This window comes from Drosophila willistoni (assembly GCF_018902025.1).
Source record: "Drosophila willistoni isolate 14030-0811.24 chromosome 2L unlocalized genomic scaffold, UCI_dwil_1.1 Seg139, whole genome shotgun sequence".
Classification (NCBI taxonomy): Eukaryota; Metazoa; Arthropoda; class Insecta; order Diptera; family Drosophilidae; genus Drosophila; species Drosophila willistoni.
The window spans coordinates 1,254,788-1,280,565 of NW_025814046.1; the positions used below are offsets into that span (position 1 = coordinate 1,254,788).

At 35.0% G+C, this 25,778-nt stretch overlaps 5 protein-coding genes across 7 annotated transcripts; 2 read left to right on the forward strand and 3 right to left on the reverse strand.

Annotated features, from left to right (window-relative positions):
* The first annotated feature begins 190 nt into the window (after positions 1–190).
* Positions 191–1,157, forward strand: LOC6638224 (peptidyl-prolyl cis-trans isomerase Fkbp12). The gene is made up of 3 exons (XM_002061477.4): positions 191–317; positions 489–559; positions 633–1,157. The coding sequence occupies exons 1-3, from the start codon at positions 281–283 to the stop codon at positions 849–851; spliced, it is 327 nt and encodes a 108-aa protein (XP_002061513.1). The 5' UTR covers positions 191–280; the 3' UTR covers positions 852–1,157.
* Positions 1,158–2,697: 1,540 nt separating this feature from the next.
* On the reverse strand, positions 2,698–3,772 carry LOC6638223 (protein lin-37 homolog). The gene has a single exon (XM_002061476.4). The coding sequence runs from the start codon at positions 3,692–3,694 to the stop codon at positions 2,825–2,827; it is 870 nt and encodes a 289-aa protein (XP_002061512.1). The 5' UTR covers positions 3,695–3,772; the 3' UTR covers positions 2,698–2,824.
* Positions 3,773–3,930: 158 nt separating this feature from the next.
* Positions 3,931–9,283, forward strand: LOC6638222 (protein germ cell-less). Its single transcript, XM_002061475.4, has 4 exons — positions 3,931–4,214; positions 7,185–7,383; positions 7,445–8,392; positions 8,460–9,283. Exons 2-4 carry the CDS (start codon positions 7,247–7,249, stop codon positions 9,121–9,123), a joined length of 1,749 nt encoding a protein of 582 aa, XP_002061511.1. The 5' UTR covers positions 3,931–4,214; positions 7,185–7,246; the 3' UTR covers positions 9,124–9,283.
* Positions 9,284–11,232: 1,949 nt separating this feature from the next.
* LOC6638364 lies at positions 11,233–12,144 on the reverse strand. The gene is made up of 2 exons (XM_002061474.4): positions 11,560–12,144; positions 11,233–11,371 (listed from the first exon to the last, which is right to left on the reverse strand). Exon 1 carries the CDS (start codon positions 12,029–12,031, stop codon positions 11,588–11,590), a length of 444 nt encoding a protein of 147 aa, XP_002061510.3. The 5' UTR covers positions 12,032–12,144; the 3' UTR covers positions 11,233–11,371; positions 11,560–11,587.
* Positions 12,145–12,152: 8 nt separating this feature from the next.
* Positions 12,153–19,026, reverse strand: LOC6638363 (protein EFR3 homolog cmp44E). Of its 3 annotated transcripts, none has more exons than XM_002061473.4 (9): positions 18,779–19,026; positions 16,629–16,833; positions 16,413–16,566; positions 16,096–16,344; positions 15,779–15,820; positions 15,380–15,510; positions 13,197–14,060; positions 12,509–13,130; positions 12,153–12,443 (listed from the first exon to the last, which is right to left on the reverse strand). In XM_002061473.4, the coding sequence occupies exons 1-9, from the start codon at positions 18,861–18,863 to the stop codon at positions 12,291–12,293; spliced, it is 2,505 nt and encodes an 834-aa protein (XP_002061509.1). In that variant the 5' UTR covers positions 18,864–19,026; the 3' UTR covers positions 12,153–12,290. The 3 variants fall into 3 exon arrangements, with proteins under 3 accessions (XP_002061509.1, XP_023033777.1, XP_015034751.1); XM_023178009.2 differs by lacking the exon at positions 18,779–19,026 and adding an exon at positions 17,425–17,549; XM_015179265.3 differs by lacking the exon at positions 15,779–15,820 and having other exon boundaries at positions 18,779–19,020.
* Between the last annotated feature and the right edge of the window lie 6,752 nt (positions 19,027–25,778).

The window sequence follows — 25,778 nt, forward strand, 5'->3', positions numbered from 1 at the left end:
TAAACATTTGTTTTAACAGGCTTAAGCACTTTACCTTTTTAGTTAGTTACTGTCACTAAATTCTAGCACCAAACATTTAAAATTTTTCCTAATCGATTAAATACTCGATACCAAAATGAAGCTGCATGTATATCGATTTACCAATAGTGCTGGCCAAATACTAAACCATCGATGTATCGATAGTACCACCGATGTTTTTTCCAGCTCTATAACAAACCCACGACACGAAACGTGCTACATTTTTTTCTCTGCGAAAAAAAAGAATTTATTTGAATTAATAATGGGCGTACAAGTAGTTCCAATTTCTCCCGGTGATGGTAAGCAAGTGTTTAAATTATTTAAATAACAATTGAATTCAGCGTAACATTTCAATTATAACCTCGTTTTTTTTGTTGAAAATATGCGGTGTATGCGGCAGAAATTTTTCTCATACTTGCATTCCTATAGCTATCTCACTCACACACAACCATTTTTTTTCTCTCTCACAGGCAGCACCTATCCCAAGAATGGCCAAAAGGTATCGGTTCACTATACCGGAACTTTGGACGATGGTACCAAGGTGAGACATGCCTCCTTCCTCTCTCTCTGTCCCCCGCCCTCAGTTGAATTAACAAGAATTTCTCGTTTTATAGTTTGATTCTTCTCGGGATCGCAACAAGCCATTCAAGTTCACCATTGGCAAGGGTGAAGTGATCCGTGGCTGGGATGAAGGTGTAGCCCAATTGAGTGTTGGCCAACGTGCCAAGCTGATCTGTTCCCCCGACTATGCCTATGGCAGTCGCGGACATCCAGGTGTCATTCCACCCAACTCCACCCTAACTTTCGATGTGGAGCTGCTCAAGGTCGAATAGAGTGTGAGAGAAAGAAAGAGTGTGTGCATGTGTGGGGAAAGGGAGGAGCACCACCTGCTTGAGTGTGTGCTGCAAAGAGAGAGCACTGTATATATACACCAATACAGAAAAAAACACACGGACAGGCGCACTCCCAATCTCCTGACCAAGACCACCAGCCAATCAAACACAACAAACAAACCAAAACCAGAACAATCCAACAGCATTTTTGAATTCTACTCAAAATGAAATTAGACTTAATTAATGGAAAACTGCATCTTCTTAACGCCTACTAAAGAAAAAATAAAACATTTGATTCAAATCGAATTGAAATCGTCTTTGAAGATTTTTAAGGGTCGATGGGTATCAATTAAATGTCAATATCTTTAAATTTTTTAATAGTAAAATGACAACCATTTCTTAGTAATGACAACCATTTCTTAGTAATGATTTTTTATCCACGATATTGCTTTTGTCTCCACCAATTTCAATGGATTTGTTTAATTTGAGATGATGCTAAGATTGATCAATTCCTAATCAGCACTTGCCCCCAGGAGGGGAGGCACTATTACAGTTGAAGTTTTTTGAGAATATTTGAGATTTTGAACATTTTCTTTTAAAAAAACCTAATTTTTACTAAATCGCGATTTTCCACGAAACAAATTAATATTTTAGTTTTTGAGGTTTTAATACAAACTTCAAGTTTAACTTCTGATACCTAAACTGGCATATAAAATTAAAAAATTTTTCCAAAATTGGCACAATTACAGGTTCACAAAGTTAGGCTTATTTGAGAATATTTTGAAATCGCCTAGAAATGGAAAATATAGTCTGAAAAAAGCAGATAACCAAAAATTTATGTTAAGAGTTCGGATTTTTACCGGTTTTCATTAATGTTTCCATTCACAAATACAAAGAAAGACAAAGGTAAATACATCTCTAACATTTTTTAGTCCAACAATATAAAAACTAAACGATCTGCTAAAGCTGTTGAATATATTCATTTGATTTGTGATCGTAAAATATATTAAAGTAGAGAAAACAAAAGAAGGACCTTCAGGTAAGGATTCAGGAGGTCCTATAAAGCATCATCACACTATGAACGGCCTAATAGGATTTTGTTTTATTCCAATATTTGTTATAAGATTTGACCTTGTAGAAGATCATAGAGTCCTAGGGAATCAATATAGTGACCTCTGCTCTAAGCTTCTTTATAAGTAATCAAACATAATCTTATAGATTTTAAAAATGAAAATATTTTAAAATTTGTAGTAAAAATAAAAGCAGAATCCGTTTTTATCTTCATTATATGGATAAACCTAAGTGTAAATGAAATTGGTATCGACCCATAAGTAACATAAATGTCTGAAAATAATTGGAAATTTCCTTGTCCTTGGATTGATATCCCCTAAAGGAGACTCCCAATAACCAGTAGGACGATACATATCAACTTATTCATCTTATAGAAGAGTCCAAGGAATTCAAAATAAAAGCATTTCCCCTAAACTTAAGTAATTTTTCTTTAGAGCATCATGCCACAGCCCATAAACTCAATATAAAGACACAGACAGATAAGAAACCATTTTTAGACATAAATATAAATTTCTTACAGTTCGAAAATCCTTTCTCCTTGAATCGATATCAACTAAAGTAGTCCTCCATAAACATGAATATAAATTTGTTACGGTTGAGAAATCCTTCCTCCTTGGATTAATGTCTACTAAATAATTTCTCCACTGGACATATCAAAATTCCATATTTTTATAAAATTTTCCTGGAATTATATTCAAAATTTTAAATAATTTTTCACAATTTTTAATATTGAACTGAAAGCACAATATAAATTTTCAATTATGTTACTGAATGATTCACTATACATTTCTCTAATCTTTTTATATTTAAGACCAAAGTCTCTTAGATTACAATTAGTATGGAGTTAAGACAAAGCATAATGTTAATATTATAGTTTAAATTTAATCTTATGTGTCAAGTGATTAGGGGTATTCTGGTGCTTTCTCCTTCTTGCATAATAAATTGACAATCTGATCGATTACTTCGTAGCGTTCATGATCATATTTTTGGGCATGTCTCAGCCAATGATTGCGAACCTTCTTCCAACGTTTTTTGTTGGCCGCCAGCAACAGTTCGCGCGAGGAGCCTTCCTGCAACTTTGGTTCGTTCTTGTGCTCCAGACGTGGTGGTATAATGCTCATTTCGGTGGAACGGGCCAGTGGCATATCGGTCAATACCTTCATTTCACCGCTTTGCAATTTGGCCAGAACCTCTTCGGCATTGTCGTCACGCTTGACCACTGGCTCCGAGCCCTCAGTGTTGTACAATGCGACGAAGGGATTACGCGGCTGATTGGCCATCCAAGCACGACAGATGGGATAGAGGGGAGTTTTCTCATTATACTTGGACAGATCCAGGCTACGTTCGAAGAGGCGCATCACATAGGATTCACTTTGCAACTTGGCAGCGGCGGCGGCACCAGTGGTGACTACTTTCTTGGCATTGGAGCGCTTGGTTTTTGTGGAGTTGGTCGCCCCAGAAGAGGTGGAGGAGGAGGCAGCGGGCGGTGTGTCAGCTGCAGCGCTGCTTCTGCCCACAGCACCAGCGGCTGCCTGGACAGTCTTTAATTCTGGCTGTAGTTTCACCTGATAGTTTTGGGCACGTTGCTGCTGCTGTTGTTGGAGTAACAACTTTTTTGAAGGGCGTCCGCGTATGGGCAAATCCGATTCAATATCGTCATCCTCTTGCAATTGAGAGGCGGCTGCCACTGTCTTTGATTCCTTCGAGTGTCCACGTAGGCGCAGAGACATTTCGCTTCCACCACGTGCGGATTTCTTAACCGGGGTCTTCATTTCGTATGATTGTGAAGCAAATCAAATTGAAAATTGAGAATTGTTTGAAAATTGGGAATCAAATCAAAATTGATTGCTGACGTTGTACAACACTAAAATGACATCTGGTCACACTTTGCACACTAGTGTGCTAAATACTTTCTCAAATACTGGTAATGAGGTGGGAGTTGCAAGATGGTCGGGAAATAGGGAACTTAAAATAATGGCATACAGCTGTTGTTGTTGTTTTGCCCCGTTATTCTCTTTATTTACCTTCGCACGAAGAGGTGGTCTTTTTTTGTGGTCCCGCTGATGCGCATAACAACAATAGCAACAACAACGCGATAGTGTAGCAAACAAATGGAATTATGAGCAGATCAAAATAAACAAATAACTTTTATTTAATAACGGAGTGCAATTTTTAATGGTTCTTATTAGAAAAAGTGTGTGAGCAGTGTGTAAAGTGCATCATTTACCAACAATTGCAGTTATATAAAATACAACAATTGCAAGATTACTGTAACTGCAAAAAAATTTTACAGTAAGTTTCGTATTCGTTTTTGGGTATTCCTTTTTATCACTCTGCTGCTGCGGCAGGGCTCTACTGCAGTTTGCTTTTGTTGATGTTTTTACTCTCTCGCTCTCGCGCACGTTCATGCCCTCTCTCACTTTGCTCGTTGTCGCTGTTTCTTTTACTGCGTCATTGTTGTTGCTATTTTTGAGCGATAGATAGAAGGAGCAGCAGGGAGAGAGTGAGTGTGTGTGAGTGAGAGTTCTCCGCCACCCCCTCAAACCATGCTAAAGCGTAATTCACTTTTGTTTGCTATTTATAGTTGAAGATTTACACCAAAAACATACATCTGCAGCAGCAGCAAAAGAGACAGAAAAGAAATGAAACAAGAGCCCCAACTAATTGTCACATTTATGGGGTGGGAAGGGAAAGGCCCTATCATGTCCGTTATCAGCACTAAACAACACCAATATATTAGGGTTATCTTAACTGATTATTTTTGGGACAAACTTAGTTTGAGCCAGACGGTGCTTGGCCTATTGCTCTGCAGTTCTTCAGTTCGCTGAACCCAAAAGAAAACAACAACCAAGATTGATTGCAAAAATTGTTTAAAATTGAACAAATAGTTTATCAGTTCAAGAGAGAGAAACAGTGGGAGAGAAAAAATCGGACTGCCTCTTTAACTGCGCGATTTACCATGCAAATGCTTCTACCTAACGGTGGTTCTGCCTTCTAAGGGTTTTAGGTTAAGTAAGTAACACGCAAATGGCACATTGCGTGAGTTCAAATCCCCGCCCGAACTTGTTGGCTTTTAGACGATAAACCCCACGCTAATTAGCCGTAACTCCTTGGGCAACATTATTTTTTCATTCGATTTTAGTTTTTTCTTCTTCGATTATATAGTTATAATTAGAATTTAGTTGTTCCATATGTGCGAAGTTTTTTATTTCCACAAAAGTTTTCTACCAAGAAATTTTATATTGAAAATATTATTGAATAATTACAATTCTAATTCTAATGCAAGTTTTTAATTTGAATGAAAGACGATTTCTTTTTTAAATAAGTTTTTATTTTTAATAAAAGATAAATTCTTTTCAAAAGTTTACATTTTTTAATATATTTTTAATGGGCTCTCTATTCTTTACTTTAACTGGTTCTTCTTTAAGGTTTCCTTCCATGAGGTTATAGCTCAAATAAGGTTATAAAACAGTTCAAGGAAACCTTGATAACGACTTACAAAATAGACCAAGCATAAGGAAACCATCCATGACCTCATTTTAACGTCGTTACCTTATTATTAAGAGGTTGTACTTTGTAAAAAATAGGTTATTCATACAATACATTATGACAATAAGATAATATCTTATTATAAGGAGGTCGTGCTTTATTAAAAAGGAGTTATAATAAAGAGGTCGTAATTCAAGATGAAACTTGTTCTACATGGACTCATCCATGAGGAGTTTTGGGGGTCTGGACACATAAATAGTGCGTTTTTTAAATAATTTTACGGTTTTTTTTTGGCACCTTTTACGCTAAACTAGCGAATATTTCAATTTTTGAAATCCATTAACTGACAAAATTGCTTAAATGAAAATTCTACACATTTTAAACCGAAAAATATTGATCCGATTCCTCGCAGATCCGTCTACGTTAGTCGAAATAGGTTAAAGTTTAACACCTTTCCCGGATTTGAAACTTGAATATGAGTTTTGCATATTGCACAATCAAAACCAGGTTGTTAAGGAAAATTGGTGATCCTCGAATTGCTAGCAGCGTGAGAGCCTCCATAGGTGCACTTACAGAAATTTCTCCTTAGTGATTAACTTGGTTCACTCATTTCTTATCTTAAATTCGTACTTTTGCGTACTTGGTACTTGCTTTTACCTACCTGCAATACATGCAACACTTTTCTCGTAGGCTAAATGTGTTAGAAACTAGTTTGAATTGTTTACTTACAAGTTCACAGGGCAACTCATCTTTGCATTGACTGACTGACTGACTGATATCATCATCATCGCTCAAAATTAACGATAATTGTTTGGCTCTCTCTAGGTTTTTCTTTGTCTCATTCTCGCTCTATTGTGTCCCCCACTCTGCCTGTTCTTCTCCCTCTCACTAATGGCAGTGACGTAATGTGGAGCTGGCAATGCATTTAGCTTGTTTTCTTGTTTTTTTTTTGGTCGTGGTTGGTCGGTCGGTCGGTTGTCTTAGAAAATTGTACCAAAACATCTATTGAAACCGGTTTTGAGATTAAGTTAACTTTTATTTTCGGAACTCTCTCAATATGCGCCGCACCAAAACAAACCACTCCACCTCCTCCTACCCCTCCCCCTCCTCGGATAAGCAAATCTCCGAGAGAAGGCAAAAATTACTAACGCTTGGCCATCCATATCAATGAATGCGTTTCGTTTCGTTTTGTAATTTGTATGCTGTTGTTGTTGTTCCTTTTGTTTATGGGCAACAAAACGAACTAACTATATAAACTACTAACAATGGCCTTGACATGATTACAACACATCGTCATCACCCCAACGCCTCTATAAAGTGGAAGGGGAACGCCGAAATTGTTCTAATAAACAAACATCTTTTTGAAGTTCTTTTCAATCTATTTGTGGAAGAGATTTCAATATTGAAGGGAAATGGAATGACATCATCTGTTGAGCATAAAATTTGTCATTTGCAATGCATTTTCGAATACATTTGCTCTCTCTCGCACTCCATCTCTCCCTCTCTTTCTCTTCTTGTGGGCCTAACGCCCACTTAACTGGCATTACTCCACCATCAACACTAGAAAGGGCCAAAAATGTGGGTCAACCTTTAGGTTTATCAACACGCAACCTGTCAAACTTCTTCCCACACCACCTTAGAAAACAAATCAATAAGTAGGAAGGGAGACTCGCCCCCTTTTTTTTTTAACTGACATTATTAATCTTTCTCTCTCATAAAAATAAACAACATTAATGTACAAATAAATATTTATATATTTCTTTTATAAAATAGATTTTTGGTGGAATCTTACCACCCGGTGAGTGAGTGAGTGAAGTGGAGGCTAGTGGTCTGTTATGGGTCAGATTATGGGTTCCGTGCATAGCAATGTGGCCGAGGTGTTTGGCAGTCGACGCAAAAGGAAACACAGCACCGATGCCATCCAGGCCCAAGATGAGGAGAATGCCAAACAGAATGCCACATCGCCCAAGAAGTAAGATGAAATACACAAATCCTTTTTGATTTCTGTTTATTGGTCCCTTTTGTTTATATAGAAAGAAGCTACTGACCACCACTCAGTATATATATAAGGCCCTGTTCAAGGAGCAACAGAATTCCGATGTGGCTGTAATGGCTATGGATAAGGTTTGGCATCTGCATAAGGTCTATCTCAGTCAGAGTCCATATTTCTATACCATGTTCAATGGATCGTGGAAGGAGGCCCAACAGAGTTTTATACAAATCACCATACTGGATGATCGAATCAATGTTAAGAGTTTGGATGCCGTTTTTGGTTCCATGTACTCGGATGAGATAGAGATTGAGGTGGCCGATGTGATACCAGTTTTAGCCACAGCCACACTCTTTCATTTGGATGGCATCATTGATAAGTGTGCCGAGGTAATGATCGATAATATCAATGCAGAGACGGCTATACAATATTATGATGCTGCCTGTCAATATGGTGTGATTGCTGTCAAGAAATCCACTTTCCAATGGTTCCAAATCAATCTATTGAGCATTTACAATAAACATCCCAATCTTCTACGGCATATATCGATTGAATTGATGACTGCTTTGACTGCTAGCCATGATCTCTATGTTATGCAAACGGAATTCTCACTCTACACACTTTTGCGTACTTGGATGTTTTTGCGTTTGCATCCCGAATATGATCCCGAGGATCCAGCGCAACGGGCTGAGGCTCAAAAGACCCAAGAACGGCTGGCCAATGCTGGTGTGGATACACATACGCCGAGTAGTGATTTACCACAGTGGACATTCTTTGCCACACGAACGGAGGAACGTTCATTTCTGGCCACACCCGAGGGACAGGCCTATGTGCCTGTGTTTCAGAAATTGCGTACCCAATATCTCACAAATCATTATATGGACTTGAAGATTATATTCAATGATAATATTATACCCAAGGAATGGCTATATCGTCATATGCATAGCCATTGGGATGCTCTGCTGCGCATTGATCATGGTCAAGAGGATGGGTAAGTCCGAAAGAGTAGATAATCCCTAAAGAAGATGCTTATAATAGACGACTTCTCATTTCTTTAGCTGCCCCCAACAATTGGATAAGGAACAATTCTTTGAGAATTGCATGCGCTGTGGCCGTCTTCTTCTAGAGCCTGGTTATCAAAAATGGCGCTGGACGGGTTTCAACTATGGCATGGATCTCATACTTATAATGGATTCACGTAGACTGAACATCAGACGTCATCATCGGCATGAGCATGAGCGTGTCCTGAGTCTGCAGACTAAACGCAAATTTATGGTACGCACTACAGTGACCTCGATAAATGCTCAACGTCAGCCCATATTCACTCAAACATCGGAGATTACATCCCTGAGTCTGGAGAAGAATGAGGAAGTGCCATTGATGGTTCTAGACTCAAAGCTAGTGCATCCTTTGCTAATATCCATTAATATATTGGTTGTAATGCCACCCAATCAAAGTTTCAAGGAAATTGTACCCATGAGTGAGGAATTCTCGGCAGGAACATCGCTCTCTATACCCATATCCGAAATTGGGGATAATTGTGAACGTCCCCTAACACCGGCCAGTGCAGATGATTCGGCGGTGTTTGTAAATGGCGGTGATTCGGAGACATCAACCCCATCATCACCGTCGCCAAGAAGACGCATCACCTGGTCTCTCAATGATCCACTTCACTCCAATAATCATGACGGTGATCAATTGTGTAATAATTTAGGATGCTGAGCATCTCAATTTGAAAACCAAAACCAACTAAAAAAAACCCACCACCACCGCCCTTTGTTATGTTCAGGGAATCGCTTTTCAATCAAGAGCGCGATTCTCGTTTAATAGATTGTATAAATATTCGTTCTTCTTAATTAAATAGGCTTAATAGATCGTTGTATATATATATATATATTACATAGATATGAATATATATCTAAAATTATCTAACTTTTTCGGTATAAGTTTTACTCCTGCCATATCGCAGATCGATGAGATATGCCCAGTTACCCCCACACACACTACACAATCTTCGACTATATATACATATATATATTTTTGTATATCGTTTATATATAGAAAACAAAAAGGTTTTTAAAGATATGAGCATTTCGTGCCCTCGCACAACCAACTCTGGCTTAATAGTTTATTTAATAATATCTCTAAAATTTAAGCAAAATCTAATTAAAGTGTAATATTTTCTAAATGGCAACAAAAAAAAAAACAATAACGTATTCGAATTATGTTAATGTAATTTCCAACCATTCATTCATTCATGATTGTCAACAACTAACATTTTTCTAATTTGTTTCTAATTTTCATGTACTTTAATATGCACGAATTAACTATTATGTTTATATACCAAAACAAAACTCGTCATTAAAAAAAAAATACGTGTGTAATTTCTAAAGCAAAAATTGCGTGTTTTACTAAATAAATAAATAAATAAGGATATGTTATGTAGTAAAAGAAGTTTATTAAGACACAGACAAAGGGGTTGCATTGGAAATTTATATCAAAAGGAGAAGTTTAGGCTATTTCCAGCAGAACAAGAAATTAGAAGATTTATAAGGAAGTTGAAATGGAAATGGTTCTAATATCTTAGTGTAAATATCTCTGTGTAAATTTTTGGAATGAAATTTTTACATTTTAAGGACGCAGTTAACGAGGTAAAATATAAATATTTATTTTAAATATATTTTAAGAGAGGAACTTTTCCCAGGATCCGCCACTGGTCTATCTTCTACTAAATGGAACGTTTTCTGACCTGCTGCTATTCTTGATTATTTGTACTGATTTCTTATCTCATGTATTAGCGTCGAGGCGTCTTATTTGCTAATCTGTTTGATCTGCCCAATTACAAATGTTATGTACAAAACTCCAATGCTCAATATCATGTTGAGTAGCAAGAAAAATAGGTATTCTTTTGATCGGTTCCAGGAAGAATTCTCTTTTATATTCATATATTTATATACATTTGTATATACAAGTTTCTTATTAGCTAATAAATTGATCGGTGTTCCTTTTGGTTTCCTGTTTTTATCTACGAACAGTCTTTATATGTAGGCAAACGAAATATGCAATTTTAAAGGATATTCACTGTACTTTCTTATATATGTACAATATCTCATCCGCTGTTCGAGTTGTGCAAGTATATTGCAGTTTTGAATTGATGGTTAATTGAGAATCGTTTTGAATAAAATAAATTTAATAAGTATTTTTTAAAATGTTACCAAAAAAGTATCCGGGGAACAATGATTATTAATAATAAAAACTCTATTTTTCCCCACAACGTCCCAATCAAGTCCGACTATCTCAATCTTTAGAGCTAATCGTCAAGTCTATATAGAATAGTGGAAACAAATCGACATTTTAGACTTTTTAAAAAAAAATAAAATTTATAATAAAGAATCTTTGTTTACTTTTAGTGTCAATTTTGTAGATAAATCTCACAGAAACTTATTTAAGGATATAAAATGCTTCGGCCTGTAAAGCGATGAATTTCCGTAAAGAATTCAATATATTAAAATAAATAGATAATGATTAATATGAGAGCAATATAACAAGGTTTAAAATCAGTCAAAATAAATGACAACCACCAAAGAATTTCCTTTAAGCTAAAGATGTATCTTAAAAAAACATTTTAACTTAAAATTCAATATATCAAACCAACCAACCAGATAACTTTCTTTTAATTTACTTTAATAATCACAGAAAATGCAGAATTTTTGAAAATTTACAACACTGACTCTTACTGTTTGATTTAAAGCGATTTATATCAGAGAATCTTCTTTATTTTAACCTATACTAAAGAAAATTCAAAACATTTTGCTTTTAAAACGAAAGTAGTCATTTTTAATAAGTTTAATGATCCAGATAACATTAAAAATTTCACGAGGATTCCAGAGGTTCCAAAAAAAAATAAAAGTTTACGGGGTCCAAGAAAAAAGAACTGCCTCATCACGTCAAATTTTGAAAAATATCCAATTTGAACAGGATCATCAGGAGCTTTTGGGTTTAATTAATGATCCAGAAAACATAAAATTTTTTATAGTGGTTTCAAAAGATGACGGTTCACGAGGATTCCAGAGGTTCCAAAATGAAAAATGACAGCTCACGGGGCCCAGGAAAAAAGTAGAACTGCCTCGTCACATCAAATTTTGAAAAATATCCAATTTGAACAGGATCATCAGGAGCATTTGGTTTAATTAAAGTTTTTACCCTTGTCGCGATTTAGATCTCTTAACACACTCTCCCTCCAACTTTGAATTGCTTCGATTAAAACCCAAAGGATTTGTAGATCAAGTTTTCCACCTGCCACACTACCGCGAAGTTTATCCAACACCATGTTGGCGTCTGGATTGTTTTTCAATTTAAAAACGTAATTCGCCCTGCGAGCCGCGTTGAGAAAGGGCGCCTTCTCCACCATGTTCATGCTATTCCATTTCTTACCAGCCATTATGAGGACTTCTTTGCCAGGTAAGTGGCAATTGGCGTCCTTGTTATTTTTACGATACTGAGTCAAAAATAACAAAAAAGGGTTACGTTGCTTAGGAACGGACCCTTGGGAGGAAGCCGCTTTATAAATAGATGGAGGACGACGTTTTGCCCCCGAACGGGAGTTAGTAGAGCACTGCTTGCGACTCATAATCTCTTATTCTTCTCTATACAGCAATAGGCAAAAAAAAAAAAAATAAATAAATATTTGTAAATTTTGTCGTGAGCTTCTTCTCTGCTTAGTAAATAGTGAATGAATAAAGTTGAGAGAATTTTTCGTATGTTTCTTTTCTTTGAATAACAAATAATTTGATTTAAAGTACATGGATAAATTGATCTAACAATTGTATTGTTAGGTTTAACAGGAATTTCAAATATGTATAAATTAAACTAAACAGAAAAATTCGCTTCTAGTAATAGAACAGCTCGGGAAAATTTGTTTCATAGACTGGCTTCTCATGGCTAGCCTGGGATTGGGCTGTCTTGTTATCACTCTGAGTAATTTGACGCTCAACGGCCAAAGAGTTGAACAATTCATTAAGACGATTTTGTATTAGCTCATGCTGGAATGAAAACAAAAAAATAGGATAAAAAAAGAATTACTCTTTAAAGAAGTTGATTTCCCAACCTTTGGTTCTGTTCGCCGCATTAGATCATCGAATTCGCCCTCACGGAATGTTTGAACAATTTGCATTTGCCGTTCACGTTGCTCCTTCTTGGCCGTCTCTGTGGGCTCGGCCAGGGCCCGTTTCATGGCATCAAAATTGAACTCTGGTGCTAGAATCTTTTTGGTTACACCCGGCGAACTATTGACACTATCCACATCCCCATTATAAACGGTCAGATCTGCCGAACTATTACGCTGTGTCATATTGCTTACTGACTCCACCCACGAATGCCGATGACCTGGATGATCGGTTTGATGTAGCGTATACGGTGCTCCCGTGTTCAAACGTTGTGCATCCATTCCGGCATTCTGTAGACATTCACCCAATGCCAGTTTATCAATGGATAAATGTGGAAGTGATAGATTTAGATTCTTTGAAGACATTTTTTTGGGCTCCAACAACGGAGGCAAATAGTAGGCGGCCTCTTCCCGCCGTGCGTCAATAATTTTTTGTGCATATTCGAGTAGATTGTTGATACCAGTAACGCGTGAGATGAGCACCAGCAGAGAAATGGCTATGGCATGCAAATTACATTTATGCACGGCACCCAAAGTCTCCACAGTGCTAGCCACTTGTTGAATTCTATAAAGGGCAATGTCGGAAATTAGTCATCTAAATCATTTTTATGTTAATCAATATGGACTTTACCCCAATATGAATAGTAGAAACTCTTGCACCGTCTCACTGCACGACATCTCCACAATGAGCAGGGCGGCTGTATTATAGCTGGACGATAGAGGATCTACCCGATCCGACAGAGCCATGCTATCAATTAAAGCCTGCATAATATTCGCTCCATATTTGTGCGTAAATATAATATCCGAACGTGATGGTGGCTCCTGGGATAATGCTGGATACGGTTTCACACTCACATTGCTCAGGACTTGTTCGTTCTGATGGCGATCGAGTAGAGCCTGGAATATCTGCATCACAATCATCCGCGTTGGATCATGTGGAGCACGGGCCATCTTCAGTAAGGGTTGCAAAAACGATGCCGGAAAAGCTTTCTCAAAGGACACTGTGCTATATTGTGTGCCCACTTTAAGTAGCGATTTCAATAATATATTCTGCAACATTTGATCACTTTTACTCTTCTTCGATAGATCCGGCACTGTGTTCATTATGAACAACATTATCTCGATCTTCTGATAATCTGGATGATGATTAGCAAATTCTCCCAGTGCATTGATTAAAGCCTCCTGATATTGGGACTCTTCTGTGGTAATTTCCGTTGTCGTACTCACACTTGTACGTAAATGGGTCAATAGATTATTAATAATATCTAATGCGGAGGGTCCAACACTTTCACCAGCTGCTATGGCTATAATCTTGGACAGAACCACCGCCAGCGAGGTTCGTGTCTTTGGTGAGGATTTGAAATTGCTATCCAAATGTTGCATCAGAGTCTCCACCACAGTGTAAGAGTATTGCGGTTGTATGGATATCATCACAATGCGGAATGTATGGATTGCAAAAGTATTTGGAACCCACAACTCATGACGATCCAAGTGACTGCAAGTAGAAGTTTATTTATTTGTGGTTAATAATTTGTCTGACTTAATCATTTGTTTATTCTAAAATTAAGTCAAAATAATTCCCAGATATATAACGGTAATGGGTTACCTCACAAATTGAAGACTAGTTTGATTATCGGGTCTTTAAAAAACTAAAAAACAAGTAATTATTGAAATAGCTTTACAATCCCTTTACCTTATTGAGTTCCCATAACATGAGATTCATAAGATTAACCCTGAGATGCATACATCATGCAAGTTTTTTAAGAAGATTGAAATTTGGACATTTTTGGATTTTGTAGGTAAGTATTAATGAGATATGGCTATCGAAATTGTGTAAACTTCAACAAATTGGAACGTAAATATTAAACATTTCCACACCTTTGACTTTAGTTTGATTCATAGTCTAAAAAAGATTGTCGATAAATTACTTTTACTTGGGATTTATTAGTTTAATAAAGGGTTTACAAAAAATACGCTATATGGCAAGAACTTATGAATATTTTTTATATATTCTTCTATATTTGTTACATTTCCCTAAAATACGCCCCCCTTTTCAATTAATCATTTTGGTTTAAGTTTATCTTTTATCTACTCAAATGACTCAAAAAATGTCCCCTTGCGTTTCTTAGAGTTAAGTGCACACTCTAATCTCATACTCCTACTTCAATTTGCCTAAATCATAGACTTTGTGGTATAATTTGCCCAAATCTCGAAAATTTTTGTATCATGCTTTTTAGCATAGTGCAAAAAACTCGTTGAAATGTATTTGTGAACAAAATATAAGTGTTTTTTAGAGTAAAAAATTCGATATTTATATATTCTTTTTGAATTTGCCTAAATCAAGGATTTTATGGTAAATTTTACCAAATATCCCAATTTCCGATAGCATACATTTTTGCATAGAGCAAAAAAACTTGTTTAAATGCATTTGTTATTAAAATTAAAAATTAAAGCTATAGATTTCTATTCCTAAGAAATATATTTATCTATATCTGGTCACCTATACCTATGTTTATTTATACCTAAAGAGTTATTTTGTAAATATGGATGAAGAACGTTCTTTCTATTCTATGTAATTGATTCCATTTTTAAAGAATTTGTTTCTTCGAAATGTTACCAGTTCAATACAAATACTAAGAAATGGATATAACCCTACACGATAATTACTACAAAAATAGTTGTTTGCAGGTGATGGCAAATAAGGAATTGAGATATCCGTTGGCATTTACCTTGCTGCACCCATGATTTTTACTAATTTTGTTTGGTTCTTTACTACCCATTCCCCCCACCTATGCACCCGACCATCACACTTACGTCAACAGCGGCTTGAGGACACTCCGTATGTGTCCAAATGAGGCGCGTCCCACTAATTCACGAAGCACTTCCTCGGCCAGAACCGGCGGCGTTACATTGGTGGCATCTTCGACGGGTGTCATATCACCAGACTATATACACACATATATATCAGTCCAATTAGCAAGTAAACATACGCAGAGAGAGAAGAGAGAGAGAGAGAGAGAAATATAGATATAACATTAGGGTTCGATTAGGTTAACATTTTTGTTTCTTATCTAGTTGGCATATCTACACACACTAATCATTTTCATGGTGTACATATGTGGTATATAATATATATATATATATAATTATTTTTAGAATTATGTAAGATTAAAAATAAATTAATTCTATGTTTATTATTATTATTATTATTACCGCCAGTAAATTTTTCTTCACAAACATAACGTTTACACAAAACTGTTGTTGTTGTTGTTGTAGGTAGGTAGTAGTAGTTGTTGTTATTATGTGTTTTTTTTTGTTGTGTTTTGTTTTGGTTGGCAAAAAAAGTGGGTAACAAAGATATATATAAAAATATATATACGACAAAATTAGTACATTAAAATTGCAAGAAATTTTGTTTAGTAAATTTATATGCCAATTTATGAAAGAAAAAAACTGGCAAAATTAGAGAAGGAAACGAAAACAAAAAAAAAAACATAAAGAAACTAAAGATTAAGAGCTAAAAGATTCACCTGCATATTGAAGAGTAGAGAGGGCACTATTTTCTCCATATGTTGAGCCTCCCAAATGTTTTCAACCAAATCATCGGACACAGTTTTACGTATAACTCCCTGAAGACCCTTAATGCCAGCCAAACGTAGGCTATCCCTTAGATCCTGACTCTCGCTACTGTGACACATCGATGAGAATTTCGAGATAAAGAAATCATACCGACGATGGTACGATGGAGTATCCTCATTGATATTGGCAAATTTCACAAACTAAAGGGGACAGGAAAAAGAAAAACAGTTTTAGAATGAGATTTATTTGGAGAATCTTTTGTTCGTACCGAATTGGTGGCCATTATCTTTAAATTCGGATTATTATCCTCGAGTAGTTTTTGCACCATACGCAAAAATGATTCCACAAACAAATTCAGAGTAGTCTGGGCATGACAAGCTTGGAGTAGCAAATCCATGGCCTCCATGGCTATCTCAGCTAGCCTAAAAAGTAATAAGATGTATTTAATATAGGTTTCTTTTGGGTTTAATTTATTGTCACCTACTTGTAACGCTTGCGATTGATATCCTTGGTGGCCTTTTGATACAAATATTCACCAATGCGATCCAATTTATCCGGTGAGCTCAGCGAATAGAAGGTCAACTTTTCCATATTTGATTTGACCAGACCATCTTCGGGATTGACGGGAAATATGTTGTCCACCAGACGTTTATAGCGTGGCCTCAGGGCCGAACAACAGCCACAGCAGCCTAGAATAGCAAAAGGACACCAACAGGTCTGTGAGGGATTTGGTAGACAGGCGTGGATACAACGATATGTAAACATGACCACCAATAATAATAATAGTTATGATGGTTGATGATGATGATGATGACGACGAGTCGCTATGTTGTTGCCGTTGTCGTCATCGGAGTCGTCTGATTTTTTCGCTTGGCTAAAGGCGACTGAGAGAGTCCACCATTTCTCCTGATAGCTAGGGGACAGTCTAGCGACTAAGCAGCGGGTGGTGCTTTATGCCTTTTGTGTGGGTGTGACCACAATTTAACCGTTATAATCTTATCACAACCCATTTTTATGAGTAAGTGTGTGTGTGCGTGAGAGCCACGATGAGTGATTGACTTTGCCATTGCCTTCTCGCCTGATTTTTGCAAGTTTTATCCATCGACCCCATTAACAGAGGTAACCCTTTTAGCCAACTTCATGACAATACCTCCTCCCCGTCCCCACTGAAATAGCCGCCTACTTTTGATTTCGTCATTCTCTCTCTGCACTTTGCTTGCCGAAGGTCAGAGGCAATTAATATTTATCGACCTTCGCCCATGTTGCTCCTAATTGCTTACCAGGCATTGTTCTTTAAGTGTCAGTCGTCTGCTTGCTTGCTGCTGCTGCTCCAAAAGGCGCAATTTAGCTTATTCTTTATCGCGGCGTTAGATAATAAATAAAACAAAAAACCGTTGCGATAAAAAAATAAAACTATCTACTTCCTTTTGTTGTTGTTGTTGTTGCCGAATGGAGTGCTGCAGTGTGACCAGATGGCAATCAGAGATAAAATCATTGCTTGTTGTTGCGCCTAGTGATGTGTATTGTGGGCAAACATATATATCGATATATGGTTTACCCGATAGTAGTTGCAATGTCGTTATTATTTCGGTTTTTCCGTAATTTGTTTCACTATTACGTATATAACGGTTATTAGATATTATAACTATCTAGGAATTTTAGGATTTTGTATTTTAAAGACTGTAAAACGTTACGGTAGACCACAATTGATTTCGGTTCTTAGGCAAAATATTAGCATGTTTTATTTTATGTTAATTTGCTAGCAAAGGGAAACTGGAATTTAATTGCAGTTGTTAAAAGATTTAATGGGTATTATTTTAATTGCGTTTCGATAAGTCAAAGTCTGTAGTTTTAAGTATCACTACCAGAAAATAAATAATTATGAAAATAGAATTAAAGAAGGAAAACACTAAAAGTAACTTAGAGTCTTAGGCTTTCGAGTTTGATGCACAATAAAAATGTTTCGATAAACAATAAATAGTTTCGGGTCCAATAATCATAGATCAATTATTAAATAGGAAGGAAAAACTTCGCTGGAAATAATGTCGTATTGAAAACCGTTATAGTAGTAGCGGATCCTAGGGTAAAACATGCGGAAAATTTTTTTTTCCCAAAAGGATTTTACCTATGAAACCTGGCTAAATTTCGTTATCCAAGAACACTTTTTATTCCAAACTGCTAGTTTTTCTAATGGTCTATTTCCCTCTTCAAAATGATGAGCTAGATTATAGGATATTATAAGTATAATTGATTTCAGCATTATTACATTTGCCTTAATGTTCAGCCGTGTAAGATCTTCCTTCGGGGCGGAAATGTGGGAAATTTCCTCACAAAATAACTATTTTTTTCCTTAACTAAAATTTTAACATCCCAGACTAATTTAGCCATTGACGTATGTATTTCACCACCCCAAAATCTATACCTACATAGCTTAGAGGATTTAGAGTAACAGGGCACAAAAGTGTAAAATTCTGACCTGAACAAACAAACCATATTTCGATACTAAGAATATTATTTCTCTAACTTTATAAGACAGAATCAAGTCAAAAGTCTACGCACGATTTGTGTTTAATCTTATTCTAATTTAAGCAGTTTAAGTCTTAGTTTAATATACTTATGTATATATGTACTTACAGCTGGAATCCGTGCATTTCTGGACAAAACTGTCAAAAAATTCGGGTAATTCTGGCGGCTCAAAGCAGCAACGTATTAACGCCATATTGTCCCCAGCAATTCAGGCGTTTGTCACAGGCGTCTCACGTTGACCATGAACTTTAGTTTATATTTTTAGAGTGAGTTAGAGAGAGGGGGGCATCCAAAAATTTACCCACAACAAGTGCGTGGGCAATGGGGTGTATATATATATATTAAGGATTCTCGGCGCCAAATTATTATTGTCTTTAGTCAGCTGTTGAGCCCTTAAAAGGAAAACGGCAAAGCTTTGTGTTTTTTTTTCTCTCTCTCTGCGTGTCTTGAAGCTTTTTTCTGTGCTGTCACTAATGCTTAGGCACTTATATCACATCATATGTATATATTCCAAATACTTGTTCAACTGGGTGGGCATCCACTTATGGCAATGACAATTTTGAGCCCTAATTGGTTTTGGTATGTCAAAAATACTTGCCACAACTAAAAATAATTTACTAAATTTTGTACTATTAAGTTATTTGCTTTTTGCTGGCAAATAATTATGCAAAAATCAAATTAAACGCGTGTGTCCTCTAACGGAAAAGGACAAAAGAACACAACCGTCATTTAACAAGAACAACAACTGAATGAATGAATGAATGTCCATCTCGTGTTTACACTGACGCAAAAAAAGCTCGTACTTAATAGGCTTCCTTCAAAAGCTAAGCGAAGCTTAAGTTTGTTATTGGTTAAAGCTTTTCCTTTTCGCTATACCGTTACATTTTTGGCCAAACAAATTAAACACTTGAAATATGAATTGGCAACCCACAAGAGCGACACTTGACACGGATGAGTGGAAAAGAGAGACACACTAAAAGTCAAAGCGTTTCTTCACACGCCAAAAGTCCGAGGGTTCCATGCGCGTTGACAACTGTATTAAAAAAAAATTATTAAATGATTGAAGAGAATTTTTGGGGGCGTAGTTATAAAGAGGGGGAGGAGAATGATGAGGGGGTCTCCTTGATAAGTGAGAGGAAGGGGTAGACAATGGTGATCAGAGTGGACGTGCTTTATAGTTTCTTGACCGACGATGACGATCGAATCGATAATGAATTTATTTGTATATTTTTGCTTATTTCTCAATTTTTGTCTTCGTTTCTTAAATACCCAGTTTAGCCCAGAGGGTAGAAAGGGTATATAGGATCATCGCGAATGTTTTATAGGTGTATATAAGATATTAAGGGTTTACCTAGAAAACGTTGATATCAATCGAAAAGGTTTCCAAAAATAACCATATATCTTTATGTATGAATGTATATTTTTAATTTCATAATATGTAATGCCAATGGCACAGGAATTGGAAGAAATCTAAGATTTTTACTCTTTAGTACTCTCAAAGGCAAATGGGAGAGTTACAGATTGGCTTCGATTTTGTGGAAATCAACAATTTCGAACAGCAATTTTTATCCACAGTTTTGAGCAACAATTTCTAAAACTTTTGTCGACCTTTCGAAAATGAGAGACATTGAGACATTTCATGGTAAAGTCGACGATCGAACAACCTTTAAAAACCATTAAAAACCACATCTATGTCGAATAAAATAGAGAATTTTCCATTTTGGATCGATCATATTCGGAACCCCTAAACAGTCTTTAAGATAGGTCAACAAATTACAAAAATTGAAGAACAGGCAAAGCTTAAAATGATTTTAAAACACTTGATTTTGAATGAAAAGGTTTTAAAATAATAAATCCAAATACCGGATAGGATTCAAATTGAGCCCTTATATACATATTTTTTAAGATTATCATTCAAAAACAATTAAGCTAATGAATCAGCAACGTTTAAAAACAATTAAAAAACCAATACACCCCTATCCTTCAGGATCTATCCAATTTTTAAAACATTTTTAATGTTCGGTCAGTGTAGAAATTTTTTTGAACAAAAATCTCAAGTTTTTATTGTCAAAGCATTTTTAAAACTTCATTTAAATCTAGTGCGAACATTCCGAATCAAAATCAACTCATTTTGATGATTTATCAATGTGGAAATGTCACAAAAAGACAACATTTTAACTTGAAAACATTTGAAAAGAAAAACAAACCGCTTACCTTTTCAATATCATAAAATACAAAAGAGTTTTACGATTGAAACTATTTCAAAAATCCTTTTTTCAAACTCTTTTCAGTCTGAAAGAGTCACCAAATGTCAGTCTAAAATTAAGAATGTCAAAAGGCTCTACATAATTCTCAAAAGATAATCGAAAATCCACTTCAATTCAACATTAATAAAGGGTAAATTTCAAGTCGTCAGCAAACTTGTCGATAGGAAATTGATTTCTTTTTTTTTGATTAATTACTGGTGATATTCAAATATTCAAGTGTGTGTGGAAATATTCTTAATATTTAATTCTTTTTTTTTCGTTTTACGTTTTGTGTGGATTTCAGTTCATCATAATTTCATGCTTTGTTTATTTAAGCAGAAAGATTAAGTTAACTTTTGTTTTTTTTCGTTTTTCGTTGGTGAATTAATTAAGTTGTTGTTTGATTGGCAAGGTAAGGCTTGGGCTTTGGTTAGTTAATGTTAGGTAGGGTTTGGGTTTTTTTTCTTTTTAATTTTTACGGTAGCTAAAATAAAAACCAGTGTGTGTGTGTGTGTGTGTGTGTGTTGACTGGGTTGACAACTTCGAGTACAAACTCATTCTTAATTTTGTTTTTTTTTTTTGATTCAGTTCTCAAATTCTCATCTGCCAGAGAAGAGTTAGAAGATTTTCATATGTTGTGTGTAGGAAAGCAACAATCTGAAGAATGTTTGGGCGAGCTGGTTTCACTTGTTTTGCACTCGATATCGACGAGGCTGGCTGACTGTTGCCAGTGCCTGGGCCTAAAGCCAAAAGCCGGCTAAGACAATCTGGCACTGGCTGTTTGGCTGGCTGGCTGGCTGGCTTTGGGACTGGGCACTTGTTGCGCTCACAACAACCTCAGCTCATTAAGCACGAGTTGGCGCTCTCTCTATCTCTCTCTCTTTCTCTGTCTCTCTGCCATGGGTTTGAGTTTTTGGTCGGAAATCGTGTTGAGTTTCACAGCTTCGACTTTAGTCGACTTTCAGACGTGATCGTGTTCACTTGGTCTTGGGGCTCTAAACAAGCCAAAAAAAAAATAAATAGCAAAAAACCCAAGCAAAATATATATAATACCTGAGACCCATATTAAACGAAAGTGCGCCGTGTACACGATCTCCCGAAACGTATTTACGAACTGGCCAGTGCCTCCATATCCGCCCCCCTCGTCCTCGTCTACCTTTTAGCAACCATAATTTATATATGGCTAACATATGTATATTGTCTTTGGAATAAAATATCTTCCTAACGATTCGACAATCAACGGGCACGTTCAATTTAACCTACACACACACACGTACAGAGAATTAGAGAAAGAGAGTGAGAGGAAGAGATATAAAAAACAAGTACAACAAATCGTGATAAATTTTTGATTTTAAATTCAATTGTGCAAACTGATTTATTTCGGCCATTTGCCAAATTTTTCGATTGTGTGTGTGTTCAGTCTTTTCATCTAATTAAAATTTGCCTTGCATCCAAAACAAAAACAAAACCAAAAAAAAAAAACTCCACTTCGATCAACGAAACGACAAAAACAACAACAACATCATCAAACGAACGATATATGTGAGAGTGTGTGTGTCACCCCCTAATGAGTTGTTTACATACGATAATACTATATAATATATATCTATGTGTGTATAATATGAATATTTGTAATTAGAACTGCGCAAATTTATCTGTTACCTTTTTGTTTTGAGGTAAGACATCCCCCTCCATATTTGGTTTACTATGCTAATGCATCTAAATAGTTTTACAGGGTGTTTCATTTTAACTAAAAACTACAAAGAAATTTACAGAATTTATTATGATAATTTTACAATTTTTTACACTTTTTATATAAAACAATTGAAGTACAAATTTCAAGAATATTATTTAATATTTGTTATATATATCATTTGATCTAGAAATATCAAAAATGTTTACAATTTTTCTATATAGAGATCTAGTTTTGAATTGAGAAGTTAATCTAAGTGAGATATTTTTTGTTTTAGTTAATATGGAGAGGTTTTTAACCCATAAAAAATATTTTCTTTATTACATTAAAGTTGAATTATAGTTAAGTAATTATATTTATATTGTAAAATACATAGATAAATAGAGATTTAGTATTGATTTAGTATAGTTTTTTTCCCTTGTTAAATATCCCCTAATCACATAAATTGAAAAAAGAACTTGAAAAGTCTTAAATAAATAATTATATTTATGATATTGTAAAACCTTTAAAATAACTTGAAAATAATCGTTTTTAGAAAAACAACAAATTAGGCAAAGATCAAAGTTTAACGTCTTAATACAAACAATGTCAATCAGTTATATTAATTTATTAGCAATTTCTAGCAACAGTTAGCATAATGAAACTATAATGATGACTTAAATGAACACATTCAGCTGGAAAGACCCGGAAAAACGAAACAACATCGCATAATAGTTTACAAAAATTGTTTTCTCAATTTGCTCAAGTATAGCGAAAATTATTCATAAACATAAAAAGTCAATATATCTTTAAGTTTTCATGTCATTTGTTTTAGAAACAAAATTCAGTTTATTTTTAAATCGAATTTTCCTGTTTCCAACAGATTTTTGTAATAAACTTTATAAAATTAGTTATGGATTTATCATATATCTTATAAAATCAAAAAAGATAAATAAATTTCTTTAAAAAATATTTGGATATTGAACAAATACAAACCATTTAGATCAAAGGATCCCAAGGGCCTTTGTATATTTTATAGTTGTTCAATATCTAGAGTTGTCTGATCTATACCAGACTATACTATTATAGTTGTCGTTAATATTATAGTTGTCTGATATTGCATGCAATTGGTGCATTAACTTTAAAGTAAAACATGTTCAAAATATTAAATCAAATTCAAATGAAAATCAAATGGAAAACAATAAAATTGTCCTCGATCTAATGCTTTGAGCCTTAACTCAAACGATTTTACCCTATTAAACGATCTTACCAATTGGAATTAGATTTTGGTCGATTAGAACCGATCTAAGCGAATCTTAAATGCATTTGGAAATGGATCTTAGACGATCTCGATTATAGGAGTTGAACTTAGAAGAAAGAATCTTACATATTTTAACCGATATTAACCCATCCTAGTTATAAAAATTGACCTGAACTGATCTTTGTTCTGGGAATCAATCTAATTGAAAATAGAAACATAGGGAAGCCATATCAAACCGAAGTTATATAGCAGAATCGTCCTTATTTTTAGAAATTTATCAAATTGATCTGTGAACAATATTGAAATGTAATAGTTAATTACCTTTTTATATGCCCAAAGAAGGCTTGAAATTTTCTTTAAGCATCTATAAACATGTAACCTTACCTGTAAGAAAAGTCTTAAAAATAGCTAAATAATATTCTTGAAATTTGTTATCGCTTAAAACAACAAAGTAAAATGAAACATCCTAATGTACATATATACATATATATAAATATTTAAATAGTCAGGCGGTAAAACGCTTTTACTCTTTTTTTCTACTAAAACAAAAAACATTTAAAAATTAATGACATTTTTTCTGCTGTGTTTTGAATAATTCAATATCTTTCTCTTGCTCACCTAATCTGGCTATTGATCTTGAATTTAATATTAAAAAAAAACGCTTGGCCCAGTTACACACTTACATACAAATAGATATATACAAACAAATTGCGTAGGTGTATAGGTGGGCACACACTGACACTCTGTGATGACTCACACAACAACAAAATGACGTTAGAAGTTTCTAATAATATAAAATAGATTTATATTTACTCAATTAACTTGTTAAACCTTTTCATTTTCAACTCTGCCCCTCTTAATTGGAGTAATTTCTATTGGCTTAGGTTCAAAAAAGGTCTCGAATGGGTTTTGCCACTTTCTTTCTAGCTTTTTAACCTTTGTGAGCTCTCTAACAAAGAGATACAAATGCAAATTAATAATTCATTCATTTTTGATATGCCTTTTGTTAATCCATCTTTAGAGCGGAAATGGAATTTTGAAGGTCTAACTAAAAAAAAATATGACTTAAAGCCATATATGATTTACAATATGATAGATCATTTGTTGCCAACTAGAGTTGGTTGAGTGAAAGTTTTTTTTTTGCAAACAATTCCAAAGAATTGGTTCTGACAAATTAGCAATGCTAAATAGAAATGAACCAAGAATTCGGTTTAATTTTCAACTAATTTTAATACTTGTTTTAATTTATGCTCATCGATTACTAATTTAGTATTCAGGTCGAAAACATCTAAGGAAACCTAGAGTTCTTAATTCTATTTTACATATCTTAATGAGTTTGGAAAAAACAAAATTTATTTCTATAAATATATATTTTCTGGTCGAACATTAAGAAACTTACAAAATGGAGTGGAAAAAAATTCAAAAAACTTTAGTCGATTTTATTCATCATCCAACTGTGGAATATGCAACTGTAATTTTTGTTATTGCCGGTGATTGTCTGACTTTGGCCAATTTGCTGCCAAAACATTCTCTATATACATCACGTCCTTATCACGGCTGGGAGAAAAACGACAAAATGGAAGCTCTAACTGGAAACCCTGAGGACAAGATGGTCAAGCAATCTGTGCAAACTGTGGAATTAGTTCAAAACTAATTAGTTTTTTTCTTTTTTTGAGATGTTCAAATGTGTTTTGGTTTAATTTACATTTTTTTTCTCAAGCATATATGCAATCTGTTTTATTGCAAAAGTTTTGTTTTGTGTGTGGGAGTTGTTTTATTGTCTGATCTTTTGTGACCAAACTTAACCTTGGTAAGAAGCTTCAATGCCAATGCCAAAAATGACGTCAGGTTTAGTTTTTTTGTTTTTTTTTTTTACACTTTTCGTGTGCTTAGCCGTCTGGCAGTTAAACACCTCATTTTGCTTAAGGT

What these genes read in the sequence shown, in the direction of transcription:
- LOC6638222 (XM_002061475.4), top strand. Translation starts at nt 7,247, where the DNA reads ATGGGTCAGATTATGGGTTCCGTGCATAGCAATGTGGCCGAGGTGTTT. An exon ending in AATGCCACATCGCCCAAGAA is followed by an intron (nt 7,384 to 7,444) that starts GTAAGATGAAAT and finishes TTGTTTATATAG; the next exon opens with AAAGAAGCTACTGACCACCA. An exon ending in GATCATGGTCAAGAGGATGG is followed by an intron (nt 8,393 to 8,459) that starts GTAAGTCCGAAA and finishes TCATTTCTTTAG; the next exon opens with CTGCCCCCAACAATTGGATA.
- LOC6638224 (XM_002061477.4), top strand. Translation starts at nt 281, where the DNA reads ATGGGCGTACAAGTAGTTCCAATTTCTCCCGGTGATG. An exon ending in TCCAATTTCTCCCGGTGATG is followed by an intron (nt 318 to 488) that starts GTAAGCAAGTGT and finishes TCTCTCTCACAG; the next exon opens with GCAGCACCTATCCCAAGAAT. An exon ending in CTTTGGACGATGGTACCAAG is followed by an intron (nt 560 to 632) that starts GTGAGACATGCC and finishes CTCGTTTTATAG; the next exon opens with TTTGATTCTTCTCGGGATCG.
- LOC6638363 (XM_002061473.4), bottom strand. Translation starts at nt 18,863, where the DNA reads ATGGCGTTAATACGTTGCTGCTTTGAGCCGCCAGAATTACCCGAATTT. An exon ending in GAAATGCACGGATTCCAGCT is followed by an intron (nt 16,834 to 18,778) that starts GTAAGTACATAT and finishes TTGCTATTCTAG; the next exon opens with GCTGCTGTGGCTGTTGTTCG. An exon ending in TGCGGCGAACAGAACCAAAG is followed by an intron (nt 12,444 to 12,508) that starts GTTGGGAAATCA and finishes TTTTCATTCCAG; the next exon opens with CATGAGCTAATACAAAATCG.
- LOC6638223 (XM_002061476.4), bottom strand. Translation starts at nt 3,694, where the DNA reads ATGAAGACCCCGGTTAAGAAATCCGCACGTGGTGGAAGCGAAATGTCT.
- LOC6638364 (XM_002061474.4), bottom strand. Translation starts at nt 12,031, where the DNA reads ATGAGTCGCAAGCAGTGCTCTACTAACTCCCGTTCGGGGGCAAAACGT.